Here is a 19,558-nt window from a genome sequence, read left to right as displayed (position 1 = left end):
TTGGGTTTAGAGATTTTGCTCAATGGATTTGAGTAATTCATTGACAGCCTCGATTTGAGTACCAATTTTTCTAAGACCTGTGTAATAGTGATTGGTCCATGGACTACCAAGTCTAGATCGTACTGTATTTAGTTCAATCTCCTTAGCCAAGTCCCTGTGTTCCCTTATTTGGGAGTTTTGTTAGACTCTTCTTTATCTTGGTCCCCCTTGGAGATTGCCAGGGAAAATCTGTTTTCTAGAGTACTGCATCTGTGTTTGACTTTGCTTCTAGGTTGGGTCACAAGTCCATCAACGTTATGATCGATATCTATAGAGCTAAACGTGTAACCATAGCTGCCTACGGCAGTGACAACTGGGGGTATACTAATGTGTTCTCAATGCACTTTCTCGAAACCAAGTTTTTAAGAAATATTCTCTCTCTCCTCCAGAGTATATCATCCGTGATTATCCACGAAGAACTAGGGATTGACTATTCAGAGGAAATATTGATGGTCTGGACCTTACTCGCCCGGATCTCGGTGTGGGTTTGCCATGCTAAGCACTTTAATCATTCCATATTAAAGGACTGGCTGGTGCTTAATCGAGTGTCCAGTATTCCGTGTATCAGCTGTATTACGGCTTGTTTGATTAAGATGGGTCACCCTGAATTGTTTAATCATCCTGAAACTTTATTCATAGAGGATTACATTTAGACTAAGAGAGCTGTTGCGGACTGGAGGGCCAGAGAGAGCATTAATAGTTAAGGATAAATCATCTGTGGGGGCGTGGCTTGCGCGCCGCTACGAGATGGCAGTCGGCGCTTGAGCTCCAAGGAGGCGGCGGCTGTCGGGACGTTTCTGGAGTCCCTTTCAGCGTCATTTTTCTTCCGAACTCGACATTCTTTTAGTCGGACAGTGCCTGGAGTGTGGTGGAATGGGCGGATATCGTTGAAAACGGCAGGAAAGTCTTTTTCCAGCGATTTGGAACATTGCCCACTGGATTTCACGAGCGGCCGCCATTTTGTTTCCTGTGTGGCGTCGCTCGTGTGTTCTTCTTCAGACACTATGGCGCATTTATGGAGGATGAACTGCTGCCGATTTTGAGGTGAAATTTACCATATTTACAAGTCTTCTCTTTAGTGACTGGATTTTTAACGGCGTCTTTCCTCATATGCTGCCACTTCCATGAATCTATCTGTATGGGGAGTCCGTGTGTATTGCCTCAGTGATTTCCCTATGCTCTTTTGCTTTTGCCTTGGGATTGCTTTGACATGAGGTCTGTTCAACCTGATTGCGAGGTTGTCGGCTACCTGGAGTCTTGTTTTTTTCTGGCTCTTTGAGGTTATTCCATGTCTGTGTTTTCCCTCACATATTGTTGACGGCCATTTTAATTCTGCGAATACGGCCAGTGGTTCCTAACTTGACGTCTTTCTGGTGGTTTCTTTGGGAGTCTTTGTACATTATTTTTTTGTTGCTATTTTTCTTACAACTGCTTTGCTATCATTTTCTCCACAACCTTAGTCAGGAGCTCATTTTTGACTTTTCAACGTGGGATGTTCCTATGGCGGACAACATGGTTCCTCCTGCTAAAGACTCTAAATGTGCCCATAAGAGGTCCAAACAACAGTCTCCTAATCCAGAGTCTTCTCCAAAGGACCCTACTATCACTTTGGATACCATTCTCTTGCGCCTCAATGCGGTTCATGACATCGCCCAATCTACCAAAACTAATACTGATCTTTTACAAGTTGAAGTGGCGGCGATTAGAAATTACTTTAAGGCGCTGTCTATTAGGGTCAATGCTGCAGAATCTCAGACTAGTGGTGTGGAAGATGTTGCTCATCAACATTCACGGTCTCTTTAACAGATGGAACGATCTATGCTTTCTTTACGGAGAGACCTCATGGAGCAGGAAGACCGTAACAGAAGAAGCAATTTATGAATTTTTGGTCTCCCTGAGGAGGCGGAGAAGGCAGCCCCCTTGATGGCTGACTTTATTTCACAATGGCTTCCTGCTACTTTACAGATTTCATTTTTGAGAGACTTTGAGATTGAGAGAGCTCATCGTGTTCCTTTCTTCAGGTCTAAGTCTGCGACAAGTCCAAGGGCGGTAATTTTTAAACCGCTACGTCACCAGCATTCAGAACAAATTTTGGCTCATATGAGAAAGGTCAAGTCTGTGACTTGGGAAGGTCATCGCATTTCTATTTCTCAAGATTTTGCCAGAGATACTGTGATTCGACGAAAGGGTTTTCTTAACCTGCGGAAACGTCTTGCAGATATGAACATTCCTTTCTCATTTGCTGGACCTTCCAAATTTCGCATTACATTCAAAGGCCGCTCTAAAACTTTTGATGAACCCTCTGACCTTTCCAATTTTTTGGATAATCAGTCTGAATCGCAGATGGATTCTTCTTCTGCTCCTGGTCCCTCTGGTTCCTGATTCTGATTGTTTCTTGTTCCTGTAATTTGTTTGCTTGTTTCTTCCGATATGTGCCACTGTTTCAGTGTTACATGTTGTATTTGGCTCTTTCAGCTCTTCAGATGTCGTATCTTTTCATATTTTGCCGTCGTCATTCCTGCTATCTTGCATCATGGTCCTTCGACACATATGTTATCTTTTGTAACTGTTCGTCCGTTTCGGACGTGTTATCGTCTTATCTTCTATTCGCCGTGTTGTTAGTTGTCATTTGCGTCTCTTTGTTCTACTTATATTTGCGTTCCCATAATTGGTCTGTTCTATTTTTTCATTTATTTTTGTCATCCATCTATTTTCGTGATGACACTCTGGTCACTGTTTGGATTGCTTTTTGTCATTGACAGGTCTTTATGTGGTTTAATATGTAGCTGGTTTCCTTGAGATCTCCTTTGTCTTCTGTTTCGGTTCTTTGTTTTTGTCACTAGGCTTCTACTTGGTTTCTTGCTTTGTGGTTCCGCTTCTTATTTCTTTGACGTCCCCTCTTTTTCAATCGGTGTTCTGTGATTCTATTAGTTGTTATATGTCTGATTAGTCTCATTATGTGCTTAATGTGGTTTTCATTTTTCTTGTATATTCTATGGCTCTTTTCATCATTTATATATTATCTATAGTGCATTATTGTTATTATTGTACTCCTAATTTCTCTACAAGTTTTACCCTGGTTAATGAATTATAAGAGTTATTGGATTTCATTCCCTTTTACATATGTGGTTAATGATATCTTGCTTACCTTTACTTGGTATTCCTTTCCATAGTGCTATAGATATATACTTTTATGCAACATATACCTTTGATATCACAATTGGTTGGAAATATTTGCTGTTCTTTTTCTATTTTATATACCTCCTATTGCTCTTAGGCTGTTTTTTCACTACTTACCTTTTTCAAAGGTGATCTTTTATTGTCTTTAGCAAATTACTACATTGTATGATTTTTTGCCTTGTTCTTAATACTGTAGATTTTATTTTTTAGGGTTTCTACACTTTAACATCCTAGTTCTCTCAATAGTCTTCTGCTACCCTTCCCATGTTCCCCCTGGTATGAATTTGGTCTCTTTTAGACCTCCCCTGGTGGGTCCTATTTTCTCTATTTCTCTCTTCTCCTTTCTGTTTCTCTTTTCTTCCTCTTGGTTCTTCTGGGGCGGTTCTTTTCTTTTTCTTTTTCAGAGGTGGTCTTTGCCTGTTTGTTTTGTTCTATTACTTTTTCTTCTTCTACCCATCCTTACTGGATTTTTTGTTGATGCACATTTATGCCTGAGTTGAATGTTGTGTCCCTGAATGTAAAGGATTAAATCACCCGGTAAAGAGATCAAAAATCCTAGATTATTGTAAATCTCTCTCTTCTGATCTCGTTTTGTTACAGGAAACGAAAATTTCATACAAGGAGGCTTTGTCCCTGAGGAAAGACTGGGTGCTTGATGTTGCTTGTTCTGATGCCTCTGGTAAAAAGAATGGTGTGCTTACATTGATCTCTAAATCTTCTGCATTATCGTTGGTCTCTTCTGAACACGACTCTGAGGGCCGATGGTTATTGTCTAGATTTTCTATTGGTGTTAATGACATATATGTTCTCAATATTTATGCTCCGAATTGTGATGACCCGGTGTTCTGGCGTACGATTACGAAAAAGTTGGTAGATACTCCCCATCAGGGCAATTTAATTGTTGGAGGTGATTTTAACTTACCTATGGACCCTCTATTGGATAGGAACTCTGCTTTTCAATTTCGTTTTTCTAGAGCGCATAAAAAAATGTTAAGCATGTGCTCCACTCTTCAGCTTCAAGATCTCTGGCGGCTTCATAACCCATCTGGTAGTGATTTCTCTTTCTTTTCTTCTCCACACTCTAGATTTTCGCGTATTGACTACCTCTTAGTTCATTCGTCTCTTGTTCAGGCTTCATCCTCTCCTCTCATTCATCCTATTCTTGTTTCTGACCATGCAGCTGTTTCCTTTTCTGTTTCCTCTTGTGTTACGAAAAAAGGTCCCGGTTCTTGGAGATTAAACACAGAACTTGTTTATGATGAATCCCAGGTTCTGGCGTTAATGTCTGACATTGAGAACTTCTTTGCTGATAATGATGGGTCGGTTAGCTCTCCCGTAGTTTTATGGGATGCGTTTAAATGCTCTCTTCGGGGCACCCTTATTCAATACGTGGCTAGGAGGAATTCTGCTGCCAAAAAAGAGCTTAAGATTTTAGCGGACGAAATTAAACGCCAGGAAATTCTCTTCCGAAGTTCTAAAGATAGAACCCATTTACAAAATATTAAGAATCTGAAATATTCTTACAACACCATTGTTACATTGGGGTTCAGGCCCAGAAATCCAAGCGGTTATTGTTGAAAAACCGTGCAGGTAAAGTATTGGCGGCGACGTTGAAATATCAAGCCTCTAATCTCAAATCCATTCAAATCTCCTCAATTACTGACAGCTTTGGTGATACCAAATTTCAGACCAAGGAAATTCTCGACGTCTTTAGGGACTTCTACAGTAAACTATATACTCCCTCTAATCAATCATCTTTTGTTCAATGTCAGGAGTTTCTCAAAACGATTCCTCTTCAAACGATCTCTACTGATGATAGCCTGAAGTTAGGTGGTGAGATTACCTCTGAAGAAATAATTTCTGCCATTAAAGCTACTAAGTCCGGGAAAGCCCCGGGGCCAGACGGTTTTCCTATCCTGTTTTATAAAACCTTTCTTTCTGTGGTTGTCCCTCGTCTTAAAGTGGTCTTTGACTCTTTCATCCAACAAGGGTCGGTCTCGGGGTCGGCTGCGGATGCCACCATTGTTGTAATTCTTAAGGAGGGCAAAGATCATTCATACCCCAAAAACGTTCGTCCCATTTCTCTCCTTAATATGGAAGCAAAAATCTTTGCCAAAATTTTAGCTAAGTGTTTAGAATCCCTTATTCCTAAGCTTGTTCACCCTTCTCAGACTGGTTTTGTCAAAGGCTGACTAGCGAGGGATAATATCTGTACCTTTTGTCATGTTTTGGGGGCTGCCAAACGCGCTTCCCTTCCCGCTGCTGCTTTGGCCTTAGACGCCGAAAAGGCCTTTGACAAGGTCTCTTTGCCTTTTCTACATGCGGTTCTTTGCGCACATAATTTGGGTGAGCCGTTTATTACTATGGTTATGTCCTTATATGCTCAGCCTAGAGCAAATATTAGAATCAATGGTTCCACTTCCTCTTTTTTCAATCTTCGCCAAGGTACCAGGCAAGGTTGCCCTTTATCCCCTCTTTTGTTTTTACTTTCTATTGATCCGTTGCTTCGATTGATTGACATCCATCCAGACATCAAAGGTTTTACTTTTGGCTCGCATTGTCTTAAAACTGCTGCATATGCAGATGATGTTCTTATTTTTTCTGAAGATATTGAACGGGCCATTCACGCGATTTCGGATACCATCTCTCTTTTTTCGGGTGTTTCTACATATACCCTCAATAGGGACAAAATGGAAATGTTTCCTCTTAATGCTTACTGCTTTCCGGCCCATATGGGTTCTGCAGGGTTTAAATGGCAATCTAAACAGCTTAAATACTTGGGTATCGGGTTCTGCAGTACTCTTTATGATACTGTTTCGTATAATGAGGCTCAGACTATTACTAAAGTACGTCAGCTTTTAGAGAATTGGTCTCCTAAATATATTTCTTGGTGGGACCGCTTTCAAACTATAAAAATGATGATTACCCCTATTATTAATTTTGTTTCTTCAATGCACCCTGTGAAACTCTCCTCTTCCTTTTTTCATACGATAAACTCCCTTACTTCTAAGTTTCTTTGGAATGAAAAGAGGGCTCGAATTGCAAATAAATATTTGAAGAAACCTTATGAGTTGGGTGGTTGTAACTTTCCTGATTGGGAAAAGTATCAAACTACTTTTTTGGCCTCGCAAGGGGCGCTTTGGCTTTCTTCGTGTCCTGTTCATACTCCTCTTGGCTCTTCATTGAGCAGAGTATTGCCTCTCCCTTACCACCCTTATCTTTTCTAACTACTTCTACTCTTTCTATCCCTTTCTCGCGGTCTATCATCTTAGATACCATTGCAGCACTTAGACAAGTTGATAGGCGAGTTGCTATTCCTATTCATAAATCAAGATGGTCCTCGCTGTGGCACAATCCTCGTATTAAAATTGTTATTGACCCTAGGTTAATATTATATTGGGCTAACAAAGGGATAACTTTAGTGCATCATTTATATGACTCCAACGGAGATCCAATTCCTTTTTCTACCTTATCTCAACAGTTCTCTCTCAATAACTTGGACTTTTACACTTTCCTGAAAATAAAGGTGGCGTTAGCTAAAAGTCGTCTGTCTTCAACCTCTCCTTCTATTAAATTATTTCAAATGTGGCTTAGTTTAGGTCATGTGGCTTCTAAAATCTATAAATTTCTCTATGTTACTTCTCCTGCCGAATGTACTGTCACACAACAGAAATGGCTAGCTCATTTTGAGCAGGATACTATTGCCCATATTTCTGCAGATGACTGGCGCTTGATTGGGAAGCTCTCTCTTCGAAATAAGGTTGCTCCTTTTTAATCCAATCAAACTTTTTCTCTATTAATGTGCTCCATTGGACTCCGGTGCATTTACACTCTCTTCAGTTGAAGGATGATGATCTTTGTTGGAGTTGTGGTCTCTGCCCAGGTGAATACCTACATATGTTTTTTGAATGCTCGCTACTTAAACCCTTTTGGGATTTAATACACAAACATCTTCAATTGATTTTTAACCTCCAGTTTCAGCTTTCTTTCCCCATGATTCTGTTAAGTCCACTTGCATCTCGTACTCCACTACCCTTAGATTCCTTAGATTCCCAATTACTAGATTTATTATTAACTATTGCAGTGAAAGTCATTCTTGTGGAATGGAAATCTTTTTCTTCGATTTCTTATCACACTTGGTGGCCTTGGGTCTCTTTCTTGAGAGGTGCACACACCTCAGTTGATGATGCTCATCTCTCTCCTTCAATCTCCAAGGGGGTCTGGAAAACTTTAGACTCTTAAATGGATTTATCTTCTAAGGGTTTGGTTGCTCAATATCCTTTTGATTCGGTTGTGTGAGGGTTGTCCTTTTGTTAAGTGTAGCTCCCCAGAAGATCTTTTCCTTCTTTTCCTTCCTTTCCTTCTTTTCCTTCTTCTCCGTCCCCTGCTCTTCTTCCTCTCTTTTTCTTTAACCTCCCATCTGTTTCTCCCTCTTTTCTTTCTTTTCTGCCTTTTTCTTCCTGCTTTCTTCTTCTTCTTTCTAGTATTTTTCTTTCTTTGGTAACCTATGGTGATCCCATTGCTTTGATTTATGGCTTATTGGATTTCATTTTATACTTTATCTCAAATATCAATTTATGATATTTTCATATTTTTTGTTTTCTCATATGTATCACCTGTATGTTATTCAACTGTTTATATTCTCTTTTAAATCCTAATAAAATTATTGAACAGAAAAAAGGATAAATCATCTGTAAGAGAGGCTACTTACTAATTCATACCACTTTGCCAATCGAACAATATCTCTCTTATAACACGTTGAATAATATTCAATTGCTTCCGGTATGCTTCAGACTAAACTTAATGAATCATTTATTTGCTGTTCGCCTACGTAGCTTTTATGGTTCTATCCTCAATCCATGTAGCTCTAATAATTCTTTAGTTCAGGATACAATGTACTTTACCATGTTTTCAATTTTTTACAATAGTTTAGGATGGTCTTTTATTACTCCATTGTTTGCTGTAAAGCACTTTGGACAAGCCAGACCTTCACTTTTTTATTTAATGTTATTACCGGATGTGTTTAATTGTTTTAATCTTGCCCTCTTTTTATCTGGTGCTGCTCGCCTGAAAAAGATTTTATTTATCAATTGATGTGTCGTTTGATTCTCTCCGGCTGCTGTAACTGTTGGGCAGATCTGTATTTTATCTGAGCATATTTTTATTTTTATTTCTTGTGTGTTCGTATATGGCTTTCTCAATGAAACTGAATACAGTCTGGTGATGGATTGATTGCTTGATTGATTGATTGAGTGCCTTACCCAACCAGTGACACAAAAGGCACTTTCATTCATAAACCAAGACCTATTGGCACTCTCAATGTTTGTTTCAGGTGGAGGTTAACGTGTGTGTGCCATGGAATGCCTTAGTTTACAAGCAAGAATGTGAAATGACATCATTCAAAATTGTTTGTAATCCATCCTCCGATCTCATGTACACAAGAGGGGTGATCAAGCTATTTTGCATTTGTGGCGAGGGACCTTTAGGCCTATTCACAAAGATAAAGTTACATGTGAGCAAAACTACAGACCAGATTTACTATGATTTCACATCGGTGTTACGTACAGTAAAAACATTTTTGGCATTTACTAAGCTATGCAAAGCACTTTGCGTGACTTTGCATGGTTTAGCAAATAGAAAGTAACAGGGCACATTGTGCTGCCTTGTGTTACTTATGTCTGGTAGGCATTACATGGGTGGAGAACTGGCATTCCCATGCATACACCCATGTATTTTGATGTAAACCCAGATTTCCAAAGACCTTAAAACTTGTGTTTGCATCAGAATGGCGTGCTTAGCCAACACGGACATACCAAGGAGATATATCTTTACTTCTCCGTTTTCCTTCCACTTTGCATTCTGCTGCACACATAGAAAGAAAAATAAGCCTCAAAGGATTGTTTTTAGGAAGGAAGGTGTCCCTTCCAGCACAAAAACATTCCTGGTCGTAACACAGCAGCCAAATTGATGAGCATAAAGTTACTATTCGAAACATTTTAAACCTAGGCTGAGGCGACTTTACTATGGTAAACTAAAGGAAAACATTTATAATGTATTCAAATGTAAAAAACATGATGAAAATATTTTCATGTTAAACAATGTAGTATATATATATATATATTCATTTGAAAGGTACAGCAGCATAATTGATTTTTAATTTTGAACTAAATATTTAATTCATTAAAATATATTATTATTGAGTCCCATATATTTCACCCTCCCGAAAAATATTCCAAGGGGAATATGTAGTAGTTAATCACAGTAAACATGTTTTTCAGAATTTTAGTCAACATAAATATGATGATGAATTCAGCTGCTTTCAGGTTTTGCCATATGGTGTCTTTTGTAGGTTCCCTATCGCATCAGTCCACGTCACACCTTGTTTCTGCTGCATGTGATTTTCTCATCACAACAAGCAACTGGGATGCCACTGCATAACAGGTTTATCTCCTTACAGTGCTTGTGCGATTTGTATCAACAGGTATTTCCACCTTATGCAGCTAGCCTTTGTTTAAAGCTTACATTAGGAGTGGCCTCTTACTAACTGACCCAACTGAAACCAACCATACATAATTGTTAATCCCTTCAGAGCTCATGATGGAATTATTCCATTATGAGCACCAGTGCTCCTGTGCTCATGACGGGACCAGATTTCTGCATTTGTGTGGGTTTGGTAGTTTTCCCTAGTTGGTCGCCGACGCTGGTATCAAAAACTTAGATGCTCTCTATCTTTCAAAAAACGACCTGGTTTTGCAAGGGGGCACCTGAGTTTTTGGTCCTGGGCTCGGTGGCCATCTGGGTCACAGGCCCTTAGCCGATACCTCACATGTGAATTATCATTTTACTCAGGAGACGACGGGGAATGCTGACTGGTAGGATATTTGTGCCGGTGTGGTGATTCCAGCCAGAAATGTGAGGAAAATGTGATATTTTTATCTCCCTGAACTCCCCCGGGTGTCTAGTTTTCAGAAATGTGTAGGTTTGGCAGGGTTCCCCAGATGGCCGCAAAGCCTTGGACAAAAAACGCTGGTGCCCCCTTGCAAAACCAGGTTATTTCGTTATAGATAATTTTGATGTCTCCCTAAACGTTTTGAGCCCTTCCTTGCCATCGGTACTTGGCCCACGCACACAAGTGAGGTACAATTTTTATCGGGCGATCTATGGAAACCCTGGGTAGAAGGACATTTGTGTCATCCTCTTTGATCCCACAACTTTTCCACAAACAAATGTGATTTTTTCAGCTAAATATGAGGTTTGCTGGGGATTATGGGTAGGAAAACATTACAGGATCCATGCAAGTCACACCACTTTCCGAGTCTCCGAGGTGTCTAGTTTTCAGAAATGTGTGGGTGTGGTAGGTTTCCCCAGATGGCTGCCGAGGCTGGGGCCAAAAACATAGGTGCCCCACTTGCAAAACCAGCTAATTTTTTGATAAATAATTCTGAGGTTTCCACAATGTATGTTTTGGGCCCTTCCCTGCCGCTGGTACTTGGCTCACCCACACAAGTGAGGTACCATTTTTATCGGGAGACCTAGGGGTACACTGGGTGGGAGTGGCCATCTAAGGAAACCTATCAAACCAACACATTTTGGAAAACTAGAGTGAGGTGCCATTTTTATCAAGAGACCTGTGTCCACACCTAGGCACATTGTAAAAAAAGGGTCAGTTTTCACTGGAAAAATGTAATGTGTCCACATTGCATGTTGGGCTGTTTCCTGTCGCAGGCACTAGTCCCACCCACACAAGTGAAGTAGCATTTTTATTGGTAGACTATGGGGAACACAGAATAGTAGAACAAGTGCTATTACCAAGTGATTTTCTTTGCATTTCTGCCTTCCCAATGTAGGACAATTTGAGAAAAATAAGTCATTTAAAAAAAATGAACTCTAATTCACATGCTTGTATGGGTACCCACAATTTTGGAGATGCGTAAATAACGACTGCTTCTAAACTCTATATTTTGTTCTCATTTTGGAAAATATGTAGGTTTCCTTGGTATCTATTCTTCACTCTTTATATTTGCCTAAATGAATTGCTATAAACCAGGTACACAATAAAAAACCATATCAAGACGCAACTCAGTTATTGTCTCTGGGTTACTCAGGTTCATGGTAAACCTACAAGTCCTATATAGCTGAGCAACCAGAAGGGCCCAGTAGATGTAACGGTATATTGCTTTAAAAAATATGTCATACTTAGAAGAAGGTACAGGTGAAAACTTTGACACAAATGGCTGTTTGTTTCAACTCAATTTAAACATTTTATATTCAACTGTCTATTTCCATAAATACACCTTGAAGGATCTGCACAAATCTTCCCTTGATGAATTCAGAATTGAGTCTACTTTTTGGAAATGTATAGCTTTCCGAGCTCCATTACTGCTTTCATACCCATTTCTACCACTAACTGGAAGGAGGTTGGAAGCACAAAAAACAGCAAAAATAGGCTATATCCAGTACAATGCCATACATATGTAACAAATGTTGGTTTTCTGACAAAAGTCTGCCTGTCCCTGAAAACTGGGAAGATGGTGACCTCAGCATCACAAACCCTTTGTTGAAAAAACAGGCACTTTCTTCTGCAGCACTTTTGTCCCATTTATGTAAAAAAAAAAACAATATATAGCTGTATTTTGGCAAATTTCTGAGTCCCCTCCAAAGGAATCCAAAAAGCCTGGGTACCTTTGGAATCCTCAAGATGTTGGAATGAAAGTACGCAAATTTGGTGTGGATACCGTATGTGGGTAAAATATTGCAGGGCCTAAGCGCAAACTACCCCCAAATAGCCAGAAAAAGCTTAGCAGAGGGGGAGGAAAGGCCTAGCAGGGAAGGTGTTGAGTATTATCACTTATGCTGGGGTAGCTTTAGAAATATGTTGTAAAGACTGGCTAAGTTTTTTAGCACATACCATATTGTGCTACAGGAGACTTGGTCTCATGACTGTTACACTTGCCAAGCAAACACAAGGAGATGATGGACGGAGCACTGAAACTTTTCAGACACTCCCCTCCAGTCACAGATCTGGGTTTAATCCATCATTATTCTTTACCCTTACTTTGCCACCTCAGTTCAGACCCAGCCATATGCAAATCAGTCTTGACCCTGTGCCCATAAGAACAGTCCAGCTCTAACTGCCAAGCAATGTCTTCCCTGAACCGGAAACAAGAATATTGGGACCGGTTTCTGGGTAACACCCTTCATCAGCCTGGCTAGCTTGAATCCAGTGGCAAAGTGAGCAAGGAGCCCATGTCTGGGCATACCTTGCCAACTTAGGGCAAACAAAGCAAACAAAAGGAGATGATGAACGGAGCACTGAAACTTTTCAGACACTCACCCCCAGTCATAGATCTGGTTTAAACTCATCATTATTAGATAGATTTAGGTCCAGATCTCTGTACTGGGGTGAAAGTATGACATTGTTCTGCATTCTGTCCATCAATTGTTGTTTTTGCATTTGTCACCTCGAGTGGGACGGGTATGCCCAGATGTGGGTCCTGTGCTCTCCATGCCACTGGAGTCAAGCTATCTGGGCTGAGTATTTCACAATGTCACTCACTAGGACCTCCCAAGACTCCGATTGTTTCCTTCTTGGTGCAGCGTGTTCCAAAATCTTCCCTGAACCAATCTAACTGACAAAATTGTAATAATTCCTGTCAGTCCGAATTATTCCTGGGGGGGAAAGGGGAATTGGAATGAGAATCAAACAACAAAACTCTGGACTCCGTCTTCTAAGGAAGTCGTGTAACTGTTTCTAGACTGGAAGTGACTCTGGGCCTTCCTCTTCTTTTAAATCTTCAAATAAGAACAGACTATAAGTAAATATTGCCTTTCTAAACATCCAATTAGAGCAGGGATTATCTACCTACCTAATCTAGGAGAGCCCATGCACTTACTACGTTTGATAATGTATTTCTTGGTCCTATGAGAACCTTAAATAATGCCGAGATATTCATTACCAGTAGCTTTCATTAACAGTTGCTTTCAAATACAGCTTTTCATAAGATTAGTTCTGTTAGTAATAATGATGTTAACATTCTCTAGTTATTCAGTATTTAAATCATACCTTTTACTCTCTGAGATGATGAATCCAAAAGGGGATCTGAAATGATAATAAGAAAACAAACACAGAACCAAGGGCCAGATGTAAGTAGCCAAATACCGGTCGGTAACGGATGAAAATACAGAATTTCAGCCGTTACCGACCGGTATTTGGATATTGAGATGTAGGGGCCCAAAAAAGACCGATTCGGTAAATACAAGTCGGTAATTTACTGAATCGGAATTTACCGAATCGGAATTTTCCGATTTGGTATTTACCAATTCGGTATTTGCCTATTTTGAAATTACCGAATTCTTATTTACCGAATCGGTAAATAAGAAATGGTAAAAAATGAGTTTTGAGATGTAGGAAACTACTAAAATACTGAATTTCATGAAATTCGGTATTTAAGAGTCGGTATTTACCATGGATTGAAAGCAGGTGGTAACCAGGTGCAGGCTATAAAAAAGGCCCTAAAACGCAACAGTGAGACCAGAATGGCGGCGTTCTACGTGATAGCAAGGCGTCTACAGCTACAGGCAGCAGGAGAGAGGGTCTGGAGAAGGGAGGAGCAAGTCTACAGACAGAGGATAACGCTATTTCAACTCACTGAGCCAGAGGTATTGCAAAGGTACAGGCTACACCCCCAAACCATCCTGGACTTGATCAGGGACCTGCACCCACTTTTGGTGCACCCAACCCCAAGGGCGCATGCCATCCCACCCCATGTGCAGGTGCTCTGTAGCCTACACCTGCTTGCATCTGGGAGTTACCAGGGGGTGATTGCTGTGGTAAGTGGGGTGTCTCAGCGCTGCCTGTCCCGTTTCTTCAGGAAGTTCCTAGAGGCCATGACGCAGAGGATGCATCATTACATCTGCTTCCCTAACTCAGATGTGGAACTGCTGAAGACCAAGACTGACTTTTATCAAATTGCACATTTTCCACACGTCATAGGCTGTATTGATGGCACCCACATCCCTATATGCCCACCTGCTGCCACAGAGTACATTTACAGAAACAGGAAGTCAACCCACTCTATCAATGTACTGGTAATCTGTGATGGCAACAACATAATCAGAGACATTGTGGCCAAGTTCCCAGGAAGTACCCACGACTCCTACATCTTTCAGAACAGTGGGATCTACACACGCCTGACGTCGGGGGAATTTGGCGAAGGATACCTGCTAGGTAAAACACTGTGACACACCCTGATAGATATTGCAGATGTATGTGTATGTGTGCATGTGAGTAAAGACTTTCTCATTTACAAATAGGGGATAGTGCATTTGCCATCCGCTCATTCATCCTGACACCCGACCTCAACCCTTCAACCCCCAGCAAGAGACGAAACAGCGTGGCACACAAATCCACTAGGAACGTTGTGGAGCGCACCTTTGGGCTGTTAAAAAGCAGGTTCCGCTGCCTCCACAAAAGTGGAGGGGCACGGCAGTACTCACCAATCATCTGCTGTAAGATAATTGCAACTTGTGCAATGTTGCACAACCTTGCTACAAAGAAGGGCACAGAGGTGGAATTGAGCGACTATGAGGACCACGATGATGAACATGCACTCCCTGAACCAAGCACAGCAGGAGTTGCGCCACCTCCAGATGGCAGACAAAAACGGGCAGAGATCACACGGAACTTTTTTTGAGTAAGTAAAGAGACACAGACAGGTGGAGTATGCACCCAACGTAGTTTAATATTTGGATCTATGCAGATACTCAAAAGCACAAATGTGCAACACAAATGTCATCCATTTAATAATGGTAGTCCTGGCTTGCTTCCCCATTTAAAGTCATGGAGTGTGGGCTGTATAAGTCATTTCCGGCCACGCCTACCAGTGCCAGATGAAAGTGGCTGGCTGTCCTCACTGGGTGTTTGGGCTGTTGTCTCACCATGGCACCTGCTGCTCCTCCGTGTCTCAACAACAGGGGGCTTGTCATGCTGCTCCTACTGGTGCTTTCCTCACTTTCTGGTACATCCAGAGCAGCAGTGTGTGCTGTCTGTGCATTAAGCAGCACCTCTACAGCACTGGTCATCCTTGCAAAGCCCCTAGACACCTCATTGCTACTGAGTGTTAGTCCCTCTTGCATGTTGATGCCTCCTCTGCATAGAAGTGAAGTGGCTGTGGCCAGGCGGTTCATTGCCTTAGTTTGTTGCTCCACATGCTGCCTGTCCTTGTGCTTTGCTAACCTGTCCTGGTCCAGTGTAGTGCACAGAAGCTGCACCAATTGGCCATCTGCAGCATCCCTGCAGCCATCTCCCTCATACCTGATACCATCTCTTTGTTCTCATCAACCGGTGCACTGATGCCCTTCCCTATGTTTTCCATATTTGTATTCAGGTGCCTCATCTGGCGTTGCACAGACTGGATGGCCTTCCCCTGCATTCTTTGAATCTTTACCATGCTACCCTCCAGCCCAGGGAAGACACTGGGACCCTCCACATGTTGTGCAGCACTGCTATATCTGGGCCTGTGGCATCTGGTACCAGTACGGGCACCCTCTGCACTGGACTGCTGTGTGGCAGTGCTTCCTTCCCCAGTTAAGGTTTGAGTGTCATCCCCTTCCATTTCACCTGCTGAAATTTCCATTTCAACCAGTGGAGCAACTGCATGCCTCCTGCTCTTTTGAGGTGCAGGTATTGTTTGCGGCAGTGACGCAGGAAGTTCAGGTGAGGACAGTAGCAGAGGGGATCCTGAAGGTTTTGGGGACGCCTGCAGATGTGGAGACATTTCATGGTCTTGGGATGGTGGCAGTGGTGTTGGTGCACCAGTGTCCTCTGTGACACTCTCTGCACTTGTGCCTGCCTCCTGGCTGTCATCCCTCTGTGGTGCAATGCCTTCCTTCACCCTGGTACGCCTGCAAGATGTCTCGCCTGTGGACATAAAAGCGTACATTAGCTCTGTGCTCCTGCCTCACTGCTTCTACAATTAAATTATTCTCACTGAAACACTGTACATATTGCCTTAGCTTGATTATGGCTGATAAGTTTTGCCTAACTTGTTGCTTGCTGTGCTGTATGACATGGTAGGTCTTTCAATGACTACATGTCTCATAATGCATTGCTCCTGTATAGTGCTACCTCTACTGGAGTTGGGTAAACTTTGCCACACAGGGAAAAGGGAAGGTGATGGGGTGGGAGTGATTGCTGTGCATGCGTCTTACCTTTTCTGGTGGCAGTTCTGGCTGAGCCGTCTGCGTCTCCCAGTCCACAGACGCTCTCTGGTTCAATGGTGGACCCCACCAGCTCCTCCAGCTCAGTCAGGGGAGTTGCACGGTTCTTCCCTCCTCCAGTTTTTTTTGCCTCTTTGTGGAGCTCTGCAATTTTCCTATTAGTCATGCTCCTGAGGTCATACCACCTCTTTTTCAGGTAATCTATGTCCCTTGGAGTCACTCCTACAGCATTCACCTTCTACTGTATTTCCGGCCAAATCTTACTTTTGGCAGATTCAGCCACAGTCAGGAACTGCTTTCCAAACAATTGCTGGTGTTCTTAAACCACCTCCTCCATGAGTACCTGCAGCTCCATGATGCTAAATTTAATTTTTATCTTCCTCTCTGGAAGTTCCTTTTCACTGCTGCATGCCATTTTCCAACTTTAAAAGCACAAACGTTTTCCTGCGGCTCAGGGACTCAGCTCTTCTTTCACAGCCTCTCCAGAAGCTTCTAATTACTTCCAGCTGCCTGGGTGTAGCCACTTCCTGGTTGGGAGGGGGTGGGTGGTAGCACCTGATTGGCTGACTCCTAAGTTTCACTTTTCTTTCCTTTCCAATTCGGTATTTACCGAATCGGTATTTACCGAATCGGTATTTCCCATTCATTCCTATGGGCCAAAAGGTCCATAGGATTGAATGAGAAGTACCAATTCGGTAAATAGCGATTCGGTAAATACCGATTCGGTAAATGCCAATGCGGTAAATTCCCAATGGCAGATACCGAATTTTACTGAATCGGTAAAAAATACAGATTTTTTAAGTACATTCCAATTACCGATTCTAAAATACTGAATCAGTAAAATTCTGTATTTTAGAATCGGTAAATTTCAATTACCTACATCTAGCCCCAAATGTGCTGTCAATGCACCATCCGTTCTAAATCCTTCGTCTGAGCTTTAAGCAGTATTTAAACCATCGATGTGCAAAAATGCTTAAATAAACTTACCGGAAAATCCAGATTTACCGGAACATCTAGATCGGCTTTTGGAACTGTTTTAAGTTCACAGGTAATGAAAAATTAATGTGATCTCTCACGTGTTCTTTCTTTGCAGGCTTTAAAGGAAAGCTCTGGGGAGAGCCGCCGACACAGGAAGAAGAAGGGCGACTTCCGGAGGCTCTCGAGGAAATGGGAAACCAGGAAGAATCCTCACAAGGCAGCAAGAGTGGAGGAGGTCCGAAAAAGGCTCCCGAATCAGGTAAGTTCCAGCAGAGCTTCTATTTCAGCAGGGATGGGTCCGGAGGTTCCAACAGTGACGCGACGAAGCGAAGCACCATTGGAAAGCGGGTGGGGTCTTTATAGCCGCTTGAGCATTACACGTGTCTTTTGAACTGCACGTGAATCTACTTGGCAGTTTTTCTTGGGCGTAACCACAAGGCCCACGTGTATTAACTGCTACCTCCAAATAGCGGCAATACTAAATATTACAAAATGAACAGGACTCCAATGTGCAAACAAACACTGCTACCTTCAAATCAAACAGCTGGTGAATAATGCAGAGTGTACAATAGTCACAGAATGCACAGGAACCCTAACACAAACAAGATTGTAATCCTAGTTCTTCCTACCAATAATCTAACATTCAGATGACAACCAGGATCAACCTCTAACAGTTCCTCCCCCCAAAGGTCGTCTCAATGGCCGGGGTTTCTCAGGGTGAAGAGCGTGAAAAGCCTTAACCAATCGTGGGGCATGGACATTGTTTTCAGGTTCCCAGGGTCTCTCCAATGTGTCATAACCCTTCCAATCAATTAAATAGTACAAGCGACCTCGTACGCGCTTTGAATCCATGATCTGTTTCACTTCATATTCTAGGTGGTCTCCTATAACAACAGTTGGGGGGGTTATCGGTTCGTGTGGATGGATTGTGTAATTTGAGAAGTGATACATGAAAGACAGGGTGAATAACGTAGTCTCTGGGTAGATATGGCCTAATGGAAACTGCATTAAAAAAATGTTCCATTGGAAATGGTCTAATAAATCTTGTTTTTAAGTTTTTTAGGACCTTCTATCTGAATGTTTGAGTTTGAGTTTAAAGCATTTGTTGAGCGCACGTACACCTGGCGGTTTCATGGCGCTATGAGGTACTGAGCCCAAGAGGGTAGGGAGATCGGGGAGGATGAAAAGAGTGGGGCAGTTATGATAGGAAGGTTTGTGAAAAGAGAAAGGTTTTAAGCGCCTTTCGGAAGTGCAGGTAATTCAAGTTTCGTTTATTATGATATCGGAACTCATTACGAGGTCCACATAAAAGACCGAAAATATGCGTACAAAAATGTCAAGCAAGTACATAGCATCCAAATTAGCAACTTAATACAGATCCAAAAAACATTTAAAAAATGTATACAGTTTAAAACAAAACATTTCATTTGGAGGGTTAATCATAGCCGCACTGAAAGCAGTGGCAGGCAAAATGTTCAGTTGAAGGCAGATTGGTCTTAACCATCTTCGCCTGAGAGACATCAGAGCTGGACAAACGAAAATGACATGGGACAAATCTTGCTCATACATCTGACAGAAATCACAAATCGCTGAATGGCCATACCATCTGGAATAAAGAGATTTCAACGGGAGCAGATCTTGTCTTACCAAAAACAATAGGCGTCTAACGCCATGAGGAATGTTCCATTGAGTATATGGTTGAGCTTTCCTCAATAGGCACGAATCAATAACAGGAGTACAGCCTTTTTTCAACATCCGGAAATCTCTATCCAGCCTGAACCCTAGTTCCCACATGGAGGACTTCAAAAGGGTTTTTAACTGATAAGAAGATATGGAAAATAAAACATCTTCATCTAGTTGTAATTGACCCACTGCATATCTGAAATTTTTTACAATCAATGAATAGTCATTAAAGTTTCCCAACAACTCATTTTTTATAAGATGTCTTAAGGTATTGGGCTCACTCCTTGCAAGGCTAACAACCCAGCGTACGATTCCTGCAAGACCTTGGACCCAGCTACTACGTAGGCCGAGTTCCTGTCTTAGGGCAGCAGTTGAATTAGCTGTGCAGACGGCTAATAGACTACGTAAAATTTTTCCTTCTGAGGAATTTAAAAAGCTCCAATTTTTTAGATCAATTATC

At 41.8% G+C, this 19,558-nt stretch overlaps 1 protein-coding gene across 8 annotated transcripts in view; it reads left to right on the top strand.

Moving 5' to 3' along the window:
* The window catches only part of LOC144784029 (uncharacterized), a 517,674-nt gene that overhangs the window by 346,949 nt on the left and 151,167 nt on the right, over positions 1–19,558 (top strand). For all 8 annotated transcript variants that reach the window (XR_013601611.1, XR_013601612.1, XR_013601613.1 and 5 more), the window contains one exon: positions 17,531–17,674. Coding sequence is in view for 5 of the 8 variants with exons in the window: in XM_078662728.1 (XP_078518854.1) it covers positions 17,531–17,674 (144 nt within the window). In the remaining 3 variants the exon portion in view is untranslated. The remainder of the gene's footprint in view (positions 1–17,530; positions 17,675–19,558) is intronic.

The sequence above is a fragment of the Lissotriton helveticus genome, chromosome 10 (genome assembly GCF_964261635.1).
Source record: "Lissotriton helveticus chromosome 10, aLisHel1.1, whole genome shotgun sequence".
Lineage (NCBI taxonomy): Eukaryota > Metazoa > Chordata > Amphibia > Caudata > Salamandridae > Lissotriton > Lissotriton helveticus.
This window is presented reverse-complemented; position numbering and strand designations above follow the sequence as displayed.